At 36.4% G+C, this 18517-nt stretch overlaps 1 protein-coding gene across 1 annotated transcript; it reads left to right on the forward strand.

Moving 5' to 3' along the window:
• The first annotated feature begins 341 nt into the window (after positions 1–341).
• LOC149932985 (glutathione S-transferase 3, mitochondrial-like) lies at positions 342–1566 on the forward strand. The gene is made up of 5 exons (XM_090155786.1): positions 342–714; positions 784–848; positions 909–966; positions 1148–1220; positions 1295–1566. The coding sequence occupies exons 1-5, from the start codon at positions 592–594 to the stop codon at positions 1393–1395; spliced, it is 420 nt and encodes a 139-aa protein (XP_090011912.1). The 5' UTR covers positions 342–591; the 3' UTR covers positions 1396–1566.
• Positions 1567–18517: the final 16951 nt, after the last annotated feature.

An 18517-nucleotide genomic window follows, 5' to 3' on the forward strand; every position in this document is an offset into this window, starting at 1 on the left:
ATACATAGGTAATTTTAATTAGTTCAAGCGTTACAGTTCAAAAGACCACCGATTTAAAAAAAATCTCAATAGCAAATCTATTAAAAATACATAATTTTGCGCATCATTTATTTTATACAATCTGATCCAGATAAGGGGTGCTTCCGGATAATTTTGTAACGTTTGATGTACAGGTTGATTAGTCATGAAGAAAAAAAATCAAAAAATTTTCCTCGTAACAAAAAAAAACACTTTTAAAAAGAATGTTTCGGCCTGCTTACGGAAAGATTTAGATACGTAGACATCGATTTTGTGGAGATGCTATCGCCATCTGGGGTTCGAAATAGTAAGCGAGCCCTAAAGGCTAAAGCGTCGCCTCGAATGCCTTGGGTACGAAGGGGGCCCCGATGGCACAATCATTTTGATTGTTATCAAGGAGAACCCTCCTCCCAGTGGATCTTTAAGGTGTAATTTTAATTTTGACCTTCAAGGCTGAGGTGGGAGATATAAGGCTTCAAAAACCGCTAGTCATCACTCAGCAGCAATCAGTATTTTGAGTCGGCTTGATAGACGCGCTACGTTTTCATAGGCCTACACGGTTTTGGCGTAAAAATGGTTAAAATTGAGCTCGCCGAAGAATATGGCTACGTAATTTTGGTTGCTACAGGTGCTTTTTTCGTTAACATGTGGTTGTCAATTAACGTCGGTAAAGCCAGGAAACTGCACAATGTCAAGGTAGTATTATTTTAACAAAACAAATGTAAAATTTTCCATTTTATTCTAATCTAAAACAAATTTTTGCAGTACCCTCAGTTGTACAGTGATACTAATATGCAGTTCAACTGTATTCAGAGAGCCCATCAGAATTAGTAAGAATCGTGTTATTATTTAAAAATTCACACAATTTCATTATAATATTGAATATATAGCTTGGAAATGACGCCCATGTTCCTGATTTACATGCTGATCGCAGGATTGATGTATCCAGTAAGTACAATTTGCATATTACCAGTGGTGTACCCCGTAAAATATTTTATGTAAGATAAAGAATAAAAATAAAATTAATGTAATTCTTTGCATTACTGAGAGCCCCCCCCCCCCCCTCCCATGACTGCATCAGCGAATGTTGGCATTGTTTACAGTGTAAACAATTCATTATTGATTACAGAGAATAGCAGCTGCCTCTGGCATTCTGTATTTAGTTGGAAGAGTTGCCTACGCCCTTGGATATTACACTGGCGGTATGATATTAATTTTAATTTAATTTTATTGATCCAATTAATATAAGGTTATTTGCGATTTTCTTTATTTTCAGACCCGAACAAACGGTCCATTGGATTCTTCTTTTTCATTGGACAATTCGCAGTTGGACTCACGGCCATTTGCGTAGGACTCAGAACAATAGGGTTTTATTAAAAATAATGAAGCCCTCTAGCGTGCACAACGTCTCCTTAATACGCAGCACAAAATTCCATATATTTCTCAAATCATGTACTATTTTTTCATATTATACACTTGTCTATTGTGTATCAAAATATTATGGTAACATTCCTGTATTAAGTAACAGCAATAAACATGTTTACATTATTTTTTTATTATGGCGTTACGTTAGCGAAATAAAGCTTAATAAAACGGACCAGGGGGCGCTGGCGTCCACACTAAGTATTGAACACTATGGCAAATCAATAACTTGGCTACCTGGGAAAGTGGCGCCACCCTTACGATAAAATAAACATTAAACCTCAAATAAATTTCAAGGGGAACGGTCAAGTTTTAACCAGTTAGATAGCCCTATAGCCCATTAATATCTAAATTTATGGCGAAAACCGCATCAAAAAATATTGAGTGGTTAATTTTTAATAAAATATAGAAATTTCGGGAAATCGAAAAGCCCGCGACACCGGGTGAGAAGTCGGTGAGACAGAAAAACAACGTAAAAGCTTGGAGGATAAAAGCGCGCTGCTGAAGACGCGAAAAATTGGTTTTGCACGCGCGGCGCCATAGACAAAATAGACAAAATACTTTTGTCTATGCGCGGCGCGTTCCAGTTCATTGAGTTGGGAATAAATAGAGGTACAACTAAATCTGGCTGGCGCGGGACCAATTTCGTTCAATAAGGAGACTTTATCAACTTTATCTGTCTACCGTGGCGGCATCTGTCTCTAGTGGTGGCCACTATATTGCAATTGAATTTTTTCGCGAATCTGATGCGAAATTTAAATGTATGATTACTCGTAACAAACAAACCTTTGAAATTTTTTTCAAAAATAATTTTATTCTGTCAACACGATCCCTTTTAACTCAAGTTAGCTAATAATTATTTATTTTTAGCCATATAACTTTACAAAATATAGATGGCGCTACCGCCTAATTATAAAGATGAATTTCGTACAGTCTTCTCAGAACAGGTCCCACGTAACCATGGCAACCGAAATCGTAATTGTAACTATAGCAGTATTATTCCCAATTCAATGTTCCAGTTAAAAGAGAACTAAGACTAAATTGCGCAATTTTTAAAGTTAGGAATGTTCGCAAATCGCTCATACGGGGTTAGGGGCACTGGCGGCAGCCCCTAAGATGGCGGCGAAAATTCAAACCCAAATACTTGGCATAATTTTTCGTTTCAACTTTTTGGGCCAAAAGCTATTTTTTCAAGACAAAAAAAGGTACGTGTTAGTATATTGAACGTCTTGTTAATCTTTTGATACGGAAATAAGGCCATATTTAAAAAAGCTTGGCCGTTCCCCTTTAAAGACAATTTAATATATTAAATCTAATTTTAAAGTGAAAAAAGGTAAAATGTATATGTAAACCACGTCTATAAATAATGAGATCGATCTGGTATAAAAAAAAACCTCTAAAAATTAGAAATAAAAGCTTAGTAAAACAATTTTGTCTTCAGAACAACGCTGAGCTTGTACAACATTTGTAATTTAATTAATGGACCTAAGTCTGCCCACTCACGTAACAATGAAAACGTTGGTGGAGGCCGTAATTTTGAAACCTAAATCATAATAAGAAAGCTAAGGTTCCCCATTTCAGTGGCCAACTTTCAATACGTAATAAATGGGAAGGTTAAACCGATAAAGTATAAAAATCCCTTTCTATAAAATAACGTTGCCTTCTTGTTTACGGTTTTCTCCCCACTTCTACAATGCTTCCCGAGCTTTCCAACTAGAGAGAGCTAATGAATTTGTCCATAGGCTTGACTGTTCAAGAATGAGCTGAGCAGTCGCAGCCGAGGGTCTAACCACTTCCCGTAATCGGTGTGCACCCTAATTGTAATGATTACTTAATCTTCTGTAATCTTTTGTACTCATTCGTAATCCCGTTATCATTTGTAATCTTCGTACTCATCTGTTATCACCCGTTATCATTTGTAATCTTCGTACTCATCTGTTATCACCCGTAATCATTATGAAATCACTCGTACTCATCTGTAATCACGTGTAATCATTTGTAATAGCGCGTAATCATCTGTAATCACGCGTATTCATTGGAATTATCCCGTACTCAATTACTCATCTGTAACAATTTTAAAAGTTTTGGGTTGCCTGTGTACTCATCGTAATCATTATGTACTCATCGTAATCATTCTGTACTCATCGTAATCATTCTGTACTCATCGTAATCATTCTGTACTCATCGTAATCATTCTGTACTCATCGTAATCATTATGTACTCATCGCAATCATTCTGTACTCATCGCAATCATTCTGTACTCATCGTAATCATTATGTACTCATCGTAATCATTCTGTACTCATCGTAATCATTCTGTACTCATCGTAATCATTCTGTACTCATCGTAATCATTATGTACTCATCGTAATCATCTGTACTCATCGCAATCATCCTGTACTCATCGTAATCATCTGTACTCATCGCAATCATCCTGTACTCATCGTAATCATTCTGTACTCATCGTAATCATTCTGTACTCATCGTAATCATTCTGTACTCATCGTAATCATTCTGTACTCATCGTAATCATTCTGTACTCATCGTAATCATTCTGTACTCATCGTACTCATTCTGTACTCATCGTAATCATTCTGTACTCATCGTAATCATTATGTACTCATCGTAATCATCTGTACTCATCGCAATCATCCTGTACTCATCGTAATCATCTGTACTCATCGCAATCATCCTGTACTCATCGTAATCATTCTGTACTCATCGTAATCATTCTGTACTCATCGTAATCATTCTGTACTCATCGTAATCATTCTGTACTCATCGTAATCATTCTGTACTCATCGTAATCATTCTGAACTCATCGTAATCATTCTGTACTCATCGTAATCATTATGTACTCATCGTAATCATTCTGTACTCATCGTAATCATTATGTACTCATCGCAATCATTCTGTACTCATCGTAATCATTCTGTACTCATCGTAATCATTATGTACTCATCGCAATCATTCTGTACTCATCGTGATCATTCTGTACTCATCGCAATCATCTGTACTCATCGCAATCATCTGTACTCATCGCAATCATCTGTACTCATGGCGTATTCATGTGCACTCATCTGTACTCATTAAAGATTACGCAATCGGTGCACAGGCAAATTCTTACTGGTTAGCCCCTCGGTCGCAGCGAATTTATAGAAAGGGACCATTGCCACTTGCATAATTCATACATTTCGCGTTCGTTGCGTTGTAGAATGTTCCTTAGTAACCACGCTAAGGTACTTTCCTCAACAACAAGAAAATTCTACACTTCTTTATTTAATGAAAATAGCGAAACGAACTGGACATTACGAGCTAGCCGCTCGAGCATTCGAGGTGCTTTCGGAGTCAAAATAAGGGGCTTCGATGAAGTCTCATTTTTTAATTGGTAGCGTTTACTTTTTTATTCAACTCTATTCTAGCGGCTGGTAATATAACACGTTCAATTTCATTAATTAAAAACCTTTAAACCTCTCCCCGATAATAAATAGAAGAAGCAAAATAAGGTGCCATTTTGGAAACCAAATTGGATTATTTTATATTCGCAGCAAACGTGAAGAATCTTCTTGTTCGAACATGCGTTGTTATGGCAATTACACTTTCGAGTGTTCCGAGGAGCTGGAGGGAGTCATCGCCGGTTGGTACCTATCGATCCCTTCGTGCTTAAGTATGCTAACTCGCGTTTTTGATATTTTGAATTGAACTTTGTAGCACTGGGTGAAAACTCGGAACAACTCGTTCCGCGTTGAGTTTGCAAGTTCTCTCCGCGCTGGTTAAAGGGGTTTTCTCCCGAGCTCTTCGTTTTCCCCTTCCATAAAAACTAGTTGAGGTTAACGGTAATAGTTAGTGTAGGGAGCTGTTGGCTCGAGTGGCCTGAATGGCTTGCCACCACCCTCCTACGCATTGTAACCCGGCCACCTGAATTAATGGCTTTAAAAGTCGCTTGATGACTTAGGCCTAATGTGGTGCCTTGGGTATTAGCCTAGCTGATTATTATTATTGATTATTATTATCTTATTATTAATTAGGGACTTAAGTTAATATTAGTTATATTATAGTGTAAACCATAAGAGACATAATAGCCGTAAGTATGACACTCGATCATGCGTTTTTTCATTACTATTACTGCCTTTATTTACCATTAACCAATTAGTAGAAGGATTAGCAACTCTATAATACGGAAATTTGGTATTCTTTATGTGTATATTTTTCCTATTGGTCAGTCAAATTCAATTCAGTCAACGGCTATGATAATTAATTTTATTTTTCCATTTTGGAAATTCGTTACATTTTCATAAAAATTCGTAAAAGTTTAAAAAAAATCAAAAATAATGAAAGAAATTCTTAGTTTCGAAAGAAATTCTTAGTTTCGAAAGAAATTCTTAGTTTCGAAAGAAATTCTTAGTTTCGAAAGAAATTCTTAGTTTCGAAAGAAATTCTTAGTTTCGAAATAAATTCTTAGTTTCGAAATAAATTCTTAGTTTCGAAAGAAATTCTTAGTTTCGAAAGAAATTCTTAGTTTCGAAAGAAATTCTTAGTTTCGAAAGAAATTCTTAGTTTCGAAAGAAATTCTTAGTTTCGAAAGAAATTCTTAGTTTCGAAAGAAATTCTTAGTTTCGAAAGAAATTCTTAATTTTAAAATAAATTCTTAATTTTAAAATAAATTAATTAAATCTTCAAAAAAATTCAAAAACGTTTCAGTAGTAAAATATGACTACTTCCAGTTAACAGTTTTTACTTAAGAAATAAATCTTTTTTCATAAGAAACAACTTAATAATTTATCTGTTTACTTAAAATGGAAAAATTCCAGAAGGTCCAATTCACTCAAAACATTTAAACATTTTTGATTTAGCATATTTTTGCGCCGAGATAGCGATATTAGAGAGTTTCAGCAAACCTATTTCTAGGAGTTTACCCGAACGTCTGCAACGTTCAGGAGATTGGCAAACGCCTAGATATGGGTTTGCTGGACGTTCTCAATTTCCATCTCTATTAATTAACGAAAATTCAATTAAATTAAAAGGTCTGTACCCGAGGGTCGAAATAACTGTAAATTTCATTATATTAGACTTGGATAAAATAAGCGAAGCGGATATGGTAAGTGCATAAATTTTCTATCTTATACGAAATTTTCAATCAACTTTACCCCATCCGAGACTTTCCACGGAATTGTCAACTTAGCGAGGCTGATACTAATTTAAATCGCGATTCTTAACGAAATTTTAGTCTATTCTTGTACGGTTGTTTTTTTCGCGAAGCGCGTGGCAATTTTATCGCGCGTAGCCCAGGAATTCAATTACGAGCTAACAGTAAAAAAAAATTGTTTGATAGCCTCTTAATTAACAAAATGCTTTTAAAAAGAAACGCAGAGTGGGGTTAGGCATTAGCTTAATTGTTCTTAGCTGAGGGCCACGCTGAAAGACAAAAGGATTACGTGCTAAGACCAAAAGACTGTATACGCTTAATGGAAACTTTTGAGACGAATAGTTAATCACGGTACATGGCCGTCCGCGTCGGTTATTTTAACTTTGAACGAATAAACTACTGGACCCGAATTTAGATCACGCGCTAGGTTCTTTAACGAAAACGCCGCTTGTAGCGCCACAGTGTCCGATATTGTAAATATTTCCACCCAAATAGAAAGAACGCGCCCAATATATTTAGCATGTGTTTAAGTTTTTTTTTAAATTATAGTGGTGAAATAACACGGCGGAAATTAAAATATTATTAAAAATAAAATAAATTTTAGTATTGTGAGGTTTACGTGTAGCGTGAGTATTTGCTGCCTACGGAAGTATGGAAGTCTAGCGGTTCTTTCGAAATACGAGAGCGTTAGGCTAGGTTAGGTTTAAGGACCATTTTTTAGTGGTAAGCCTTGATTAGTTTTTAATTTAAAAAAAAGTTAAATAATAATTTCCGCCAAAAACAAAAAATTGCATCGCGTTCCGCACTTTATTTTATATACTTTGGCGCAAAAATTAAAATAAAAAAAACGGGAGCTATTGTTAAATTTTGCCAATTATACTTAGGAATAATTACTATGTTGAGTAATGCTCTAAGAGTAAGCTTCTTGCCCCTCAAAAAATCAAATTAACCAAATATCTCATTGGTTCCCTAAAATTTACGTCTTATATACATTTTTGATTTGGGTAGAAACGTTTCTCGATTCTCTCGGTAGGAGAGCTGGCGGCCGATGCAATTTGAAGAAAGAAGATTTTGCTCGTGATTCGGGTCCATTAGTTTATTTGTTTAAATTTTAACTTTCGAAAGATAGAAAAGGGTAAACAAAAAATACTCTTTTACAGAGTTTTCGAGCTCAAGTTGCGGTCATTGAAGAATGGAGAAATCCGGAAATGAACGTTTCGTTCTTAACGGACATTCTATCCGATGACCACGCCGGCAGAAGTTTACCGTGAGAAAAGTTAATTAAAATTCAATTAACACCCATAAATTAAGGACTGAAATAAGAACTTGGCATTTTCAGCTTAAGTCTTTGATTTAACATTTGCACCCAAAGGCTACTTTTCTAACGATAGATCAAATATTTATCAGATGTTTGAAATATGTTTGGTGATTTTTCGTTGTTCGTTGATTAATTTAAGGAGATATAATGTTATGGCTCAAGGCTATTTATATGTAAATCCAGTTGTCTTCTTTACCTCTGGGGGTTAACTATAATTCGGTATAACTAATAAACTATTGAACATAAAATTGTCAACAAGCCTTAGAGTATAGTGTGCTTAAACGTGAAAATTAGTTTTCAAACAGGAAATTCGGCACTTCCTACTCACAGTGGTGGCGCCAGGAATTTTCGCGAGGGTAGGCAAACCAAATAAATGGGCCCCCGACCCGGGACCCCCTTTTCTCAACGAAATGCTTCAATAAAATAAAGTAGTGCTGTACATGACGAACAAAAAAGTTCTAACAACAGTAAAACGAGTCCAAATATAACAGAACTGGTTTTATTTACTAAGAGATACCTCAAAAATTTCTAAATACATTATCGACAATTGTTTCAATGTTATTTATAAATAATTTTATCTCTTGGGACAATTTTGAGACTCTTTCTAGATCAATTTTTGGCCTCTTATAGGGTGATTTTGGTGCCCCTAAAATTTTAAGGTACGCAGTGGCCTACCTGGCCTACCCCCTAGCGCCGCCACTGCCTACTCACGTCTTTGGCAAGACTACTGTTAGTTTAGTTTGACGACAATAAATACTAGCAAAAACCACGTTTAGGTCTCAAAATCTAATATAACCCATATCATAAGTCACATAATACAATAAGTATGACACTTAATATTGTTTTAACGCTCATTTACTCAACGGTTTTTTTTTCAACACTGACATTATCGCCAATCTCCGATTTGGACTGGCACTCGAATTGAATATCATATTATCGTCCTTGGTAGTAGTGTACTTCTCCTTGGGCATATTTAGACACCAGGGGGCTCTGTGCGGACACGGAAAACTTCAATCGCGCGTACCGTGCTTTAGCGGTTCCGTCAATCACCTGAATTTAACGATTATATATTTTCCCGCCACTACGACCAAAATTTAACGTTAGTCACAAAGGAAAAATCAACAATTATCAATTTTTTTTAAATTAATTTTAAAAAACATTTAATTAAACCGAATGTAGGTTAATATTTAAATAACTGTATAATATTTTTTTAAAGATTATAATTTTTAACGGTGTTTATAAATTATTAAAGAGTTAAACATAAACCAAGAAATTCCTCTAGATGCTGCCAGCTAGGAGCAACAAACGCAAGGAGAACGCAACTAGCCTTTAAACACGCTAACGCAGTGTTGTGTACAAATTTCATTGGACGAACCTTTCAGTTGAACGTTTTAGTGGCAGGGGGGAAGACAATTTCCGAATTTGCCCTTTCCGACGGCAGCAGGCGCTAAAGCGTCTAACCAATGAAAAATGTACGCGAGAAAATACACGACTTTTGACGGGTTGCGTTCTCCCTGTGTTTGGTGCACCTAGCTGCCAGCAACATAGTATTATTGCGTAATACTTGAAACATGAAACACATGTAAATAAATAACTAAATCAAAAAGTGAAAAGAAGATTCACTGTAACTTCAGGGTAAATATATTATTTTAACATTTTAAATTAAATAATATTAAGTGAAAATATATTATTTATTATTATTTAAACTAGTTTTAGGCCTTCGCTTTTTATACCTAGAATAATATTGTCTATTTAGTAAGGGTTTGTAATTTTATCTGACAGAAAATGTTTTCCATAATAAAGGTACAAACCTGATCAGAAATCATTCTCCTTTAAATGCAGGCTGCAGACCTTCCGTGTATCTTTTGGTACAAAATCATCCAGCTAATGTGTTTAATCGTAAACTTCTAAGGCTTTCTTCGCTAGGAAACTCGTGAAAAGATAGGTCTTAAAACTAATTAGATATACGGAAAATACTACCTAAGAACGGTTGTAGGTTTTTGGTCGTACGTAGCGCCCCTAGCCGGATTATTCACACACGCAAATTAACATTAGATGCGAGGCGATTGACGGGGCCGCTAAAGCGCGATACGCGCTATCGAGGTTGGCCGTGTTGTTGAGAAATAACGCTTGATTGCGCAATAGCTCTGAAAATCAGTTCGGTGATAAATTTTTCTAATTCTCAAACGTATTGTTATTATATTATATTACTTATGCTTATATATATCAGATAATTTCAGGAAGCATGCCAGTGTTTTTAATAGATAATTTGTTTGTCCCTAAAAATGCATCATTATTTTGTCAGAGTAAGTGCTACTTTTTTTTCTGAAAACATTTCAATTTTCAATATCCCTCGGCTGATTCGTCAAAACTACTGGCCGATTTCTTGGGCGCCGTTACCTGGCAGTTTCAAAGATTGGTAACAACTCTCGCTTAGTTGTCAGTCCTTAGCAACGTTCTGATTTATATGGTCTAAACACTGGAAGTGGTACTGCAGCCACAACTTAAGAGGACAAAGTCCACCTAACCCTACCTCCTTAATAACAGTATTGTTGGTAATCACGCTCTATTTGCAGGCAAGCCTTGGTACGATGCATGTGGAAACCCGACATGGTTTTCATCAACATCAAACGTTCGGAGATGTTCGGCCAATCCATTCCCAACGTCGTTTACGCTATCGATAAAAAACAAACCTACAAAAGAACTAGCAGGTAATCTAAAAAGTTCTTGGTAACTTTTCCGAAAGTTGACTTTCTTTATCGGGAGAAGACGCGTTATGTCTGAGCTGGAAAAGGACGATATTTGTTGGTGGCAATACCATTCTGGTGAAAAACTAAAAAAAAAAACAATTCTGGGGCTTTTATATCCTCTATATAAAACGGCGACAGAAATATGATAAAGATATATCATCGCGTTTTCACCAAAGTAACGCTGGGCGGCTCTGAAAGACACCGCGAAAGCAATAGGGCGGCTAAAATGTATTACGTAATATCTTTTGGTCTTCCTTCGTTGTAGAGTTCTTGGTAGAGCTTAAAGAAACCGTAGTTTCGGTTGATGGCCGGGGTTGAAGTACCGTTATTTATTTTTTGGAAACATCTGGTACTCGGAGAGGAAAGACAATACCTTTCGCTTTGCAGGGCGAGCTTGTAAATAACTCTACCTCAAGGTAGCGCTTTCTCGAGTCGCCAACTAAGCTACGTTAGTAGGTAGCGCTTCGGGGGTTGAAAAAAGAAAGGATGTTTTGAATATTTTAGGCAAAACGTTGAGAAATGGGTGGTTTGTCTCGAGTAGCTAAGTGCTCGGAAAATCTTCTTACCTCCGGCGTTTAGGTTTAGTGACTCGTAAGTGGGTAACGATCTTCGTCGACGCAATTTCAAGACTGTTTGTACTGTTTCTATAGGTATAGCTTAGTGGTAACCTGTAATATGGACTTGCATCTCTATCCGATGGATATTCAAAAGTGTCGTTTGAATATCCTTTTGCGTAAGTTAATCGTAACGTTGAAAGTAGAAAGGTTTTGCAATTTTGATATAATCTTTATTTGCCGGAAGTCAAGAGCAACGCGTGGGTCGCCAGCCTCAAGTGGAAAGAGAAGGACGCTATACGATTCTATGGAAAACCTTTCGCGTTGGCTTTCGTTATCCACAAACCAACAGTGGGATTTCATGTATCAAAAAGCAGTAGGTTTCATCGAAGGTATTTAATTACTACTTAGAGAAGTATCGATATGTTATTAGCTTGAAACATGCACATTCGCAAGCCCCGTCATAGATAATATAAAATTATTATATTATATTATATTACGTTACGTTATATTACGTTATGTTATGTTATATTACGTTACGTTACGTTACGTTACATTACGTTACGTTATATTACGTTATGTTATGTTATATTACGTTACATTACGTTACGTTACGTTACGTTATATTACGTTATGTTATGTTATATTACGTTATATTACGTTACGTTACGTTATATTACGTTACGTTACGTTACATTATATTAGGTTACGTTACGTTACGTTACGTTATGTTATGTTACGTTATGTTACGTTATATTATGTTATATTACGTTATATTACGTTACGTTACGTTATATTACGTTATATTACGTTACGTTACGTTATATTACGTTATATTATCGAGAACCAATGAGATACTGAGCTGATTTGATTTTTTAAGAGGAAGGACACTTCGGACATGAGGGGGATTGGGATGACCTGTACCTATACAAGCTAGTTACAAACTGGGTTTAATATAAACTCTGGTTATTAGGTTGCCCTAAAGGATTCAAACGTAGACTGTTTCCTTAATTTCCTCCTGCAGCTTTCGACATTTTGTGGGGTGGTGGAGTGGTTAGCACTTTCGCACTGGGTGAAAACTCGACACATCTCCTGCGTTGAGTTTGCAAGTTCCTTCCTCACTGGTTAAAGGAGTTTTTCAACAAGCTATTCTGATTTCCGTTTCCATCAAAAATTGTTGAGGTTAACGGTAATAGCGAGTGTAGGGAGCTGTTGGCTCGCGTGGCTTGGAGGGATTGCCACCACCCTCCTACGCATAAAATCCTCGATAACTTGGGCCTAGGGTCGTGCCTTACGTATTAGCCCAGCTGATTATTATATTATGTTACATTTGATTATATCATATGTAACATAATTACTCATAAGTATGCCTCTGTATAACATTTCCATTGAAAAAAATTCAATGAGACCTTGTTTCACGCGGAACATACATTAAGCGGACCAAAAAATGCAAAAATGTTTATAATCCTTGCGCTATTGAAAAGGTTACCATGGAAATGAAATCACGTGATCGCGAGGCACGAGCTAAACTTGACACGGGCAAAGCCAGAAACGCGCGAGGAATTCTCACTAACTTCCGTTTCCCATCAGTAAAGTTGATGACGCGTATTTCGTCACGGAATTGTAAGTGACGTAATTTACGTCATATCCCGTGAACAAGGTTTCATTAACGAAAATGCTTTTATGGCATACTTATGAGTGATTATGTTACATATGATTATATCAATTAATAACAAAGTGAATTTTCCCTGATTAGAAGTCACCGGCTTGTGCGTCAACCACGTCGGGAAATGTTCGTTTTAGGGAACCAATGAGATACCAGGCTGATTTGGTTTTTTAGAGGGAAGGAGCAGTGGCGTAGCTAGGGGGACGGTGGTGGTGGTCCGCTCCGGGTGCCACCCGTTTGGTCGTGATTTGGGGGTGACACCCGACCGTGAAAAAAATCAAAACTTACACAAACTAGAGACTAGTAAGTAGCACACCATGATATCCGCCACGGGTGTCACCCATGGTAGCTACGCCACTTTTCGAGCTTGAAATGAATTGGAAGCAACGCTAAGAAATAAATACATTGTTAAGGGGGAAGAATACAGTAAAAGTCTCTTTTTCGTTCAAGCTGAACGTTTCGGTTTTAACAATTACATAATTGAATTATATTTTTCTTATTAGGCTTAAAATAATTTTGAGAATTCTAATAATAATAGTTAACGAGATATAAGGTCCTAACTAAAGGGTAGTTTGGGCGCTTGCCCAACTTGTTTAGCTCCGGCGATCCGAATTAAAACGTAATAACTTAATTACTTTTAAAATTAAAATTGTAAAAATTATTTAAGTCACTAAACAAGAGGCTCTTCTACACTTAAATATTAATTTTGTATGTAAAAATACAAAATTAAAAGAGTTCAGCTTGAAATAGCGCGAAAGTAGACAATGACCACTGTAGTCTTCCCCCTTAATATAAGTAAATATGCCAACGGCATGTCGTTTTTACATTATTCATAGTATAATAGTACTAGCTTAAAGAGTAAGTCGCAAATTATTCGTTACTGCCTTAATTTTGTTAAATACCCAAATATAAAGTTTCGTTGCTTTCCGTTTCGTAGATAATTAGAAATAATTAGTAGATCGCCAAAATAATTTGAATTTTATCGTGGTGATTGACGTCATTGACTACACGTTACTTCTCATTGGCCGCTATCCCCAACATAGAGTTTTGGCTTGGTTACATAATGTAGATGCTAATAGCTGAAAACTATTCGTAAGTTCTGAACCGTTCAACCAGTCCCCATGCGCACTATTCGGCAAAAAAAAATTCTAGAACTACCCAAATGCAAACTATTCGCAGACAAGAACCTCTTGTTGAACCGTTCGGAACCGTTCTAAATGGTACCTGCTCAAGACCAAGTACTGGCCGGAACTCAAGGTTGAACAACTATTCGTACAAAAGTTCTGAACTATCCAGAACTTTTTCGTGACGTCACAGCTCAGTCCTAGGCCGTTCTCTTAACGGTTCAGAACTCACGAATAGTTTTCAGCTAATGATTCCTCGGACGAAACCGAAAAATCTACTGTAGAGCTATGGGATTCTACTACTGCTTACATGGTTTTAAAAACACGCGCGTGCTAAATTGACCTCGCCATATCTACCAAGGATATTACTGGTATGATCTTGGTAGGATAGTGGGAACTATATAATCTAACAGATGCAGTGGGAAAATTCAGAGAAAACCATAGACAATGACGTTACAAACTAGGCGCGATAAAATTCTCGTTCAAAATATAATCCGCAGAGTGGCACTGCACGTAAATTTGATTTTAATATTAAATACAATTAACGACGGTATTTCATCAAGGGAGTTACATTTTCGGAAAGCCCATGATCAAATGAACAAGAAAAATTCCGAAAATGCTTTTGAAACTTACTCTTTAAATTGTGAGCCGAAAAATTATACCATGAATTTATAATACCAAACGTTTCAAAGAAGTTCGTAAAATTTTTAGGTTTGGTGAAATTTCGAACCCTTTGAAAACTGAGACTGTTTTGGGAAGGGAGATTTTTCACTTTTATGGCCTATATAGATACTTATTTGATAAAATTAGCGAATAAGTAGATTAGTACATTAGAAAAGGGATAATAAAGCTAAACCCTAACCAAATTTGAAGAAATTTAAAAACTTACTAATAGCTCGTGCCGATAGGTCTTCGAGTACACAAAAAGACGCGAAACTCGGACCAAATAGATCTTCGAGTGAAAAACTAAATAAAATTAAATAAAATAAAATAGCCAGAAATTCCAACGGTAGACCGGTTTCGTCCTATTTGGGACTCGTCATTACCGTGCGGGAAATCTGGCTCGCGACTATAACACCGAATAGAGAAACTAAGCCTAAATATTAAAAACTTCAAAACGAGTTGCGTAGCAACGGAAAGCCGAATAGGGGGAGAGTGGTGGAGATTAGTATATACGCAATGTTAAGTTAAAAAGAACCACCTATGGACTGCATTGTAAATAAATTTCTGGATATTTTATTTAATTTAATTTAGTTTTTCACTCGAAGATCTATTTGGTCCGAGTTTCGCGTCTTTTTGTTTGCTCGAAGACCTATCGGTACGAGGTATTAGTAAGTTTTTAAATTTCTTAAAATTTGTTTAGGGTTTAGCTTTATTATCCCTTTTCTAATGGACTAATCTACTTATTCGCTAATTTTATCATCCTTTACAATGCAGTCCATAGGTGGTTCCTTTTAACTTAACATTGCGTAGATACTTCTATCGCGGATATGACCTTGTTTTTGTTTACTTTTCTTAATTATTAACGAATAAGTTAATATTTAAGGAGCAAAATTAGTTTCGTGAACTGAAAAGAAGCCTAGATGATTCGCCTTAACAACTTTGCGTTCGCAGGCGGAAAGGTCATTTTGGACGTACACTTTGTTTTCGAGCGGCGCATCAAAGGGGCGATCTTGACCGTCTATTTGCCGAGCGCTTTAGTCACCGTCTGCTCTTGGCTCTCTTTCTGGATCGGAGTGGCGGCGGCTCCGGCCAGGGTCACGCTGGGAGTGACGGCTCTCTTGACCTTGATGACGCAAATGGCCAGAGTAAAGGGTCAACTTCCTCCGATTGATTACATCATGGCCATGGACATCTGGATGTTCACCAACGTCGCATTTGTTTTCGCGTCGCTCATGGAGTACGGCGTCGCGTTCAACCTCGAAGGCCACTTTACGAGAAAAGTAAATAAACTGTCTTTGTTTCGCGTCAAAATGTGGGAGCCACCATTTTGAACAAAGCATTACCCTAAACGTTGCTATGAACGTTGTTTGTTAGTTGCACCAGAAGCGTATAATACATCTCGTGCTGATGTTAATCCATCGAGTTGGGAATAAATAGAGGTACAACTAAATCTGGCTGGCGCGGGACCAATTTCGTTCAATAAGGAGACTTAAGCCACGTTCACACTTACCCCTAAAATCGCTTCGTTTAGATAACTAGTTTCCAAAACCAGCGTGAGAAATTGCTTCGTGTTGGTTCGGGAAGCAACTTTTCCAAGTCGGTTCGCTTAGAATCGCTTTCAAAACGATAAGGCGGGGAAGTAAAATTGCTCGTATTTTCCAAAATTATGGGAATAAAATTGTAAACAATGTCCAATTATATTACCGTGTGTATAGTAAACATGATTAGCTAGTTGTTTTGGGATACATTTTAGTATTTTGAAAATTCTGGTCATAATTTGAAATGGCATTAAGCCTTGGCTATAAGCGAACCGGGGTGAAGTGATTTTGCACGTTTGAACCAAGAATTATCGTCGGCGGTCAAAACTGGCTTTCAAACCGACCTAAACTGGGTTTTAGGCTCTAGTGTGAACGTGGCTTTATTCAACTTTATCGTTTTACCGTGGCGGCATCTGTCTCTAGTGGTGGAAACTATATTGCAATTGAATTTTTTCGCGAATCTGATGCGAAATTGAAATGTATGATTTCTCGTAACAAACAAACCTTTGAAGTTGTTTAAAAATAATTTTATTCTGTCAACACGATCCTTTTTAACTCAAGTTACGGTGAGTTAGCTAATAATTACTTATATTTAGCCATGTAACTTTACAAAATGTAGATGGCGCTACCGCCTAATTATAAAGATGAATTTCGTACAGTCTTATCAGAACAGGTCCTGCGTAACCATGGCAACCGAAATCGTAATTGTAATTCTAGCAGTATTATTCCCAATTCAATGTTTTAACCCCTGGAAACATGCTTTTTGGAAGAAAACATGTTAATCGCTTGAAACATGTAACTTCGCAGGCTCCCGCTGACTTTCCGAAATCTATTTTGGAAGAAATTCGTCAAATAGCTCGTTTCTAAAAGTATTACATCGAGGGAAATGATTTTTTAATTAGTGCAGTTTTTTTTTTAACATTTAATATTTTTAGAAAAAGTACAACGCGGTGTACACATCATTATTTTGGTTAGAAATAGGCAAAACTATAAAGTAAATTTGGTCTTAACCAACTTGTTAAAATGGGAAAACAAAATCACGTGACTACCATTTCATAGCCAACTTGGATTTGGTAACTCGTGTTCATAGTTGGCCGTGCGACGTTAAAGAAAAAAATTATTCCTTCCAGATACTGCAGACAGATAATTAACTTACACTTTTCTATTACAAAATGTTTTAAATAATAATAATAAATAGATAATTTAGACGAATCGATCCAAATTTAAACCATTATTAGCAAAATAAAATGATTAATAGTTCGTATTTCTTAGGATAGATTGCGCTGCAGTTCTCCACAAAGTCACGTGACTACCATCTTTTCAGGTACACTGGACTTTATAGTTTCGCCTATTCGAGCCCAATGAAATCCGCGCAGGCCCATCTCAACCACTGGGCTCAACCCTAGGGCACTGTGCTCTGGAGGGGCGCCGTTTGACCTTTTATATTTTTTTATAATTTAATTGTAGAGTATTTAAAGACTCGGCCATTTGAAAAAGGGTGCCTGCAAGCTAAAAACGGCCTGTTAACTGTTTACTTATGGATATTTTCCTCGCTTATAAAACGATTTAATATGCAATAAATAAGTTTTCCCCCGGATAATTTTCGCTTACAAATAAAACGGATATTTATTATCCGAACCCCGAGCTCTAGTCGAGGCTAAGAAGGTACATGTTTCGTTATTATGGCCAACTTGGATACTTCACTCGTAAGATAAATATTATAAATTTCTGGTTACAGCTAGACACAGTGATAAAATACGGGTTTTTTCTTCAAATTGTCATATTCTAAATAAGTGGGAAAGTTGTTTTTTGGTATATAGCTAAGGTAACCTACATTAAAAGAGTATATTTCAAAATATATTAATATTATAAATGGAATATACACTGAGTCAAGGAGATATCGCCATTCTAATGTAAACAATGGAGTGTTTGAAAATTTAACCGAAAAATGTGTACAGGTTTCGCACTATCAGGGTTGTAGAGAGATGGTTCGATCACTTGGCAATTCTACCATAGGAGAGTTTGGCTAAGGAAAAAGTGGCAAATAGATGGCGCGCCCGACACTGTGTAGCCCCTTCAGATACTTATGGGCGTTCCCCCAATTCCTAGAAGTACTGAGGTGCAGCCTAATTTATAGGAGATAGCGGGAAATTTAAATTTTACAAGCTAACTGCAATCGCTTTAATTTCTGTTTCGTTTCTACACGTGCGAATTTTAAAGAAACATACTTTTTTAATATTTATAATTAATTAGCGAACATTAATTTTAGTTTCTCAAAAATGTATTTGAACTGAAATACCAAATTTGTACTAGAATAGT

The sequence above is a fragment of the Leiobunum rupestre genome, chromosome 8 (assembly GCF_980474605.1).
Source record: "Leiobunum rupestre chromosome 8, qqLeiRupe1.1.hap1, whole genome shotgun sequence".
Classification (NCBI taxonomy): Eukaryota; Metazoa; Arthropoda; class Arachnida; order Opiliones; family Sclerosomatidae; genus Leiobunum; species Leiobunum rupestre.

Excerpts from the sequence above, each read along its gene's own strand:
- LOC149932985 (XM_090155786.1), top strand. The coding sequence starts at position 592 with ATGGTTAAAATTGAGCTCGCCGAAGAATATGGCTACGTAATTTTGGTT. Across the intron at positions 849-908 it reads CAGAGAGCCCATCAGAATTA|CTTGGAAATGACGCCCATGT; the intron begins GTAAGAATCGTG and ends TTGAATATATAG. Across the intron at positions 1,221-1,294 it reads CCTTGGATATTACACTGGCG|ACCCGAACAAACGGTCCATT; the intron begins GTATGATATTAA and ends CTTTATTTTCAG.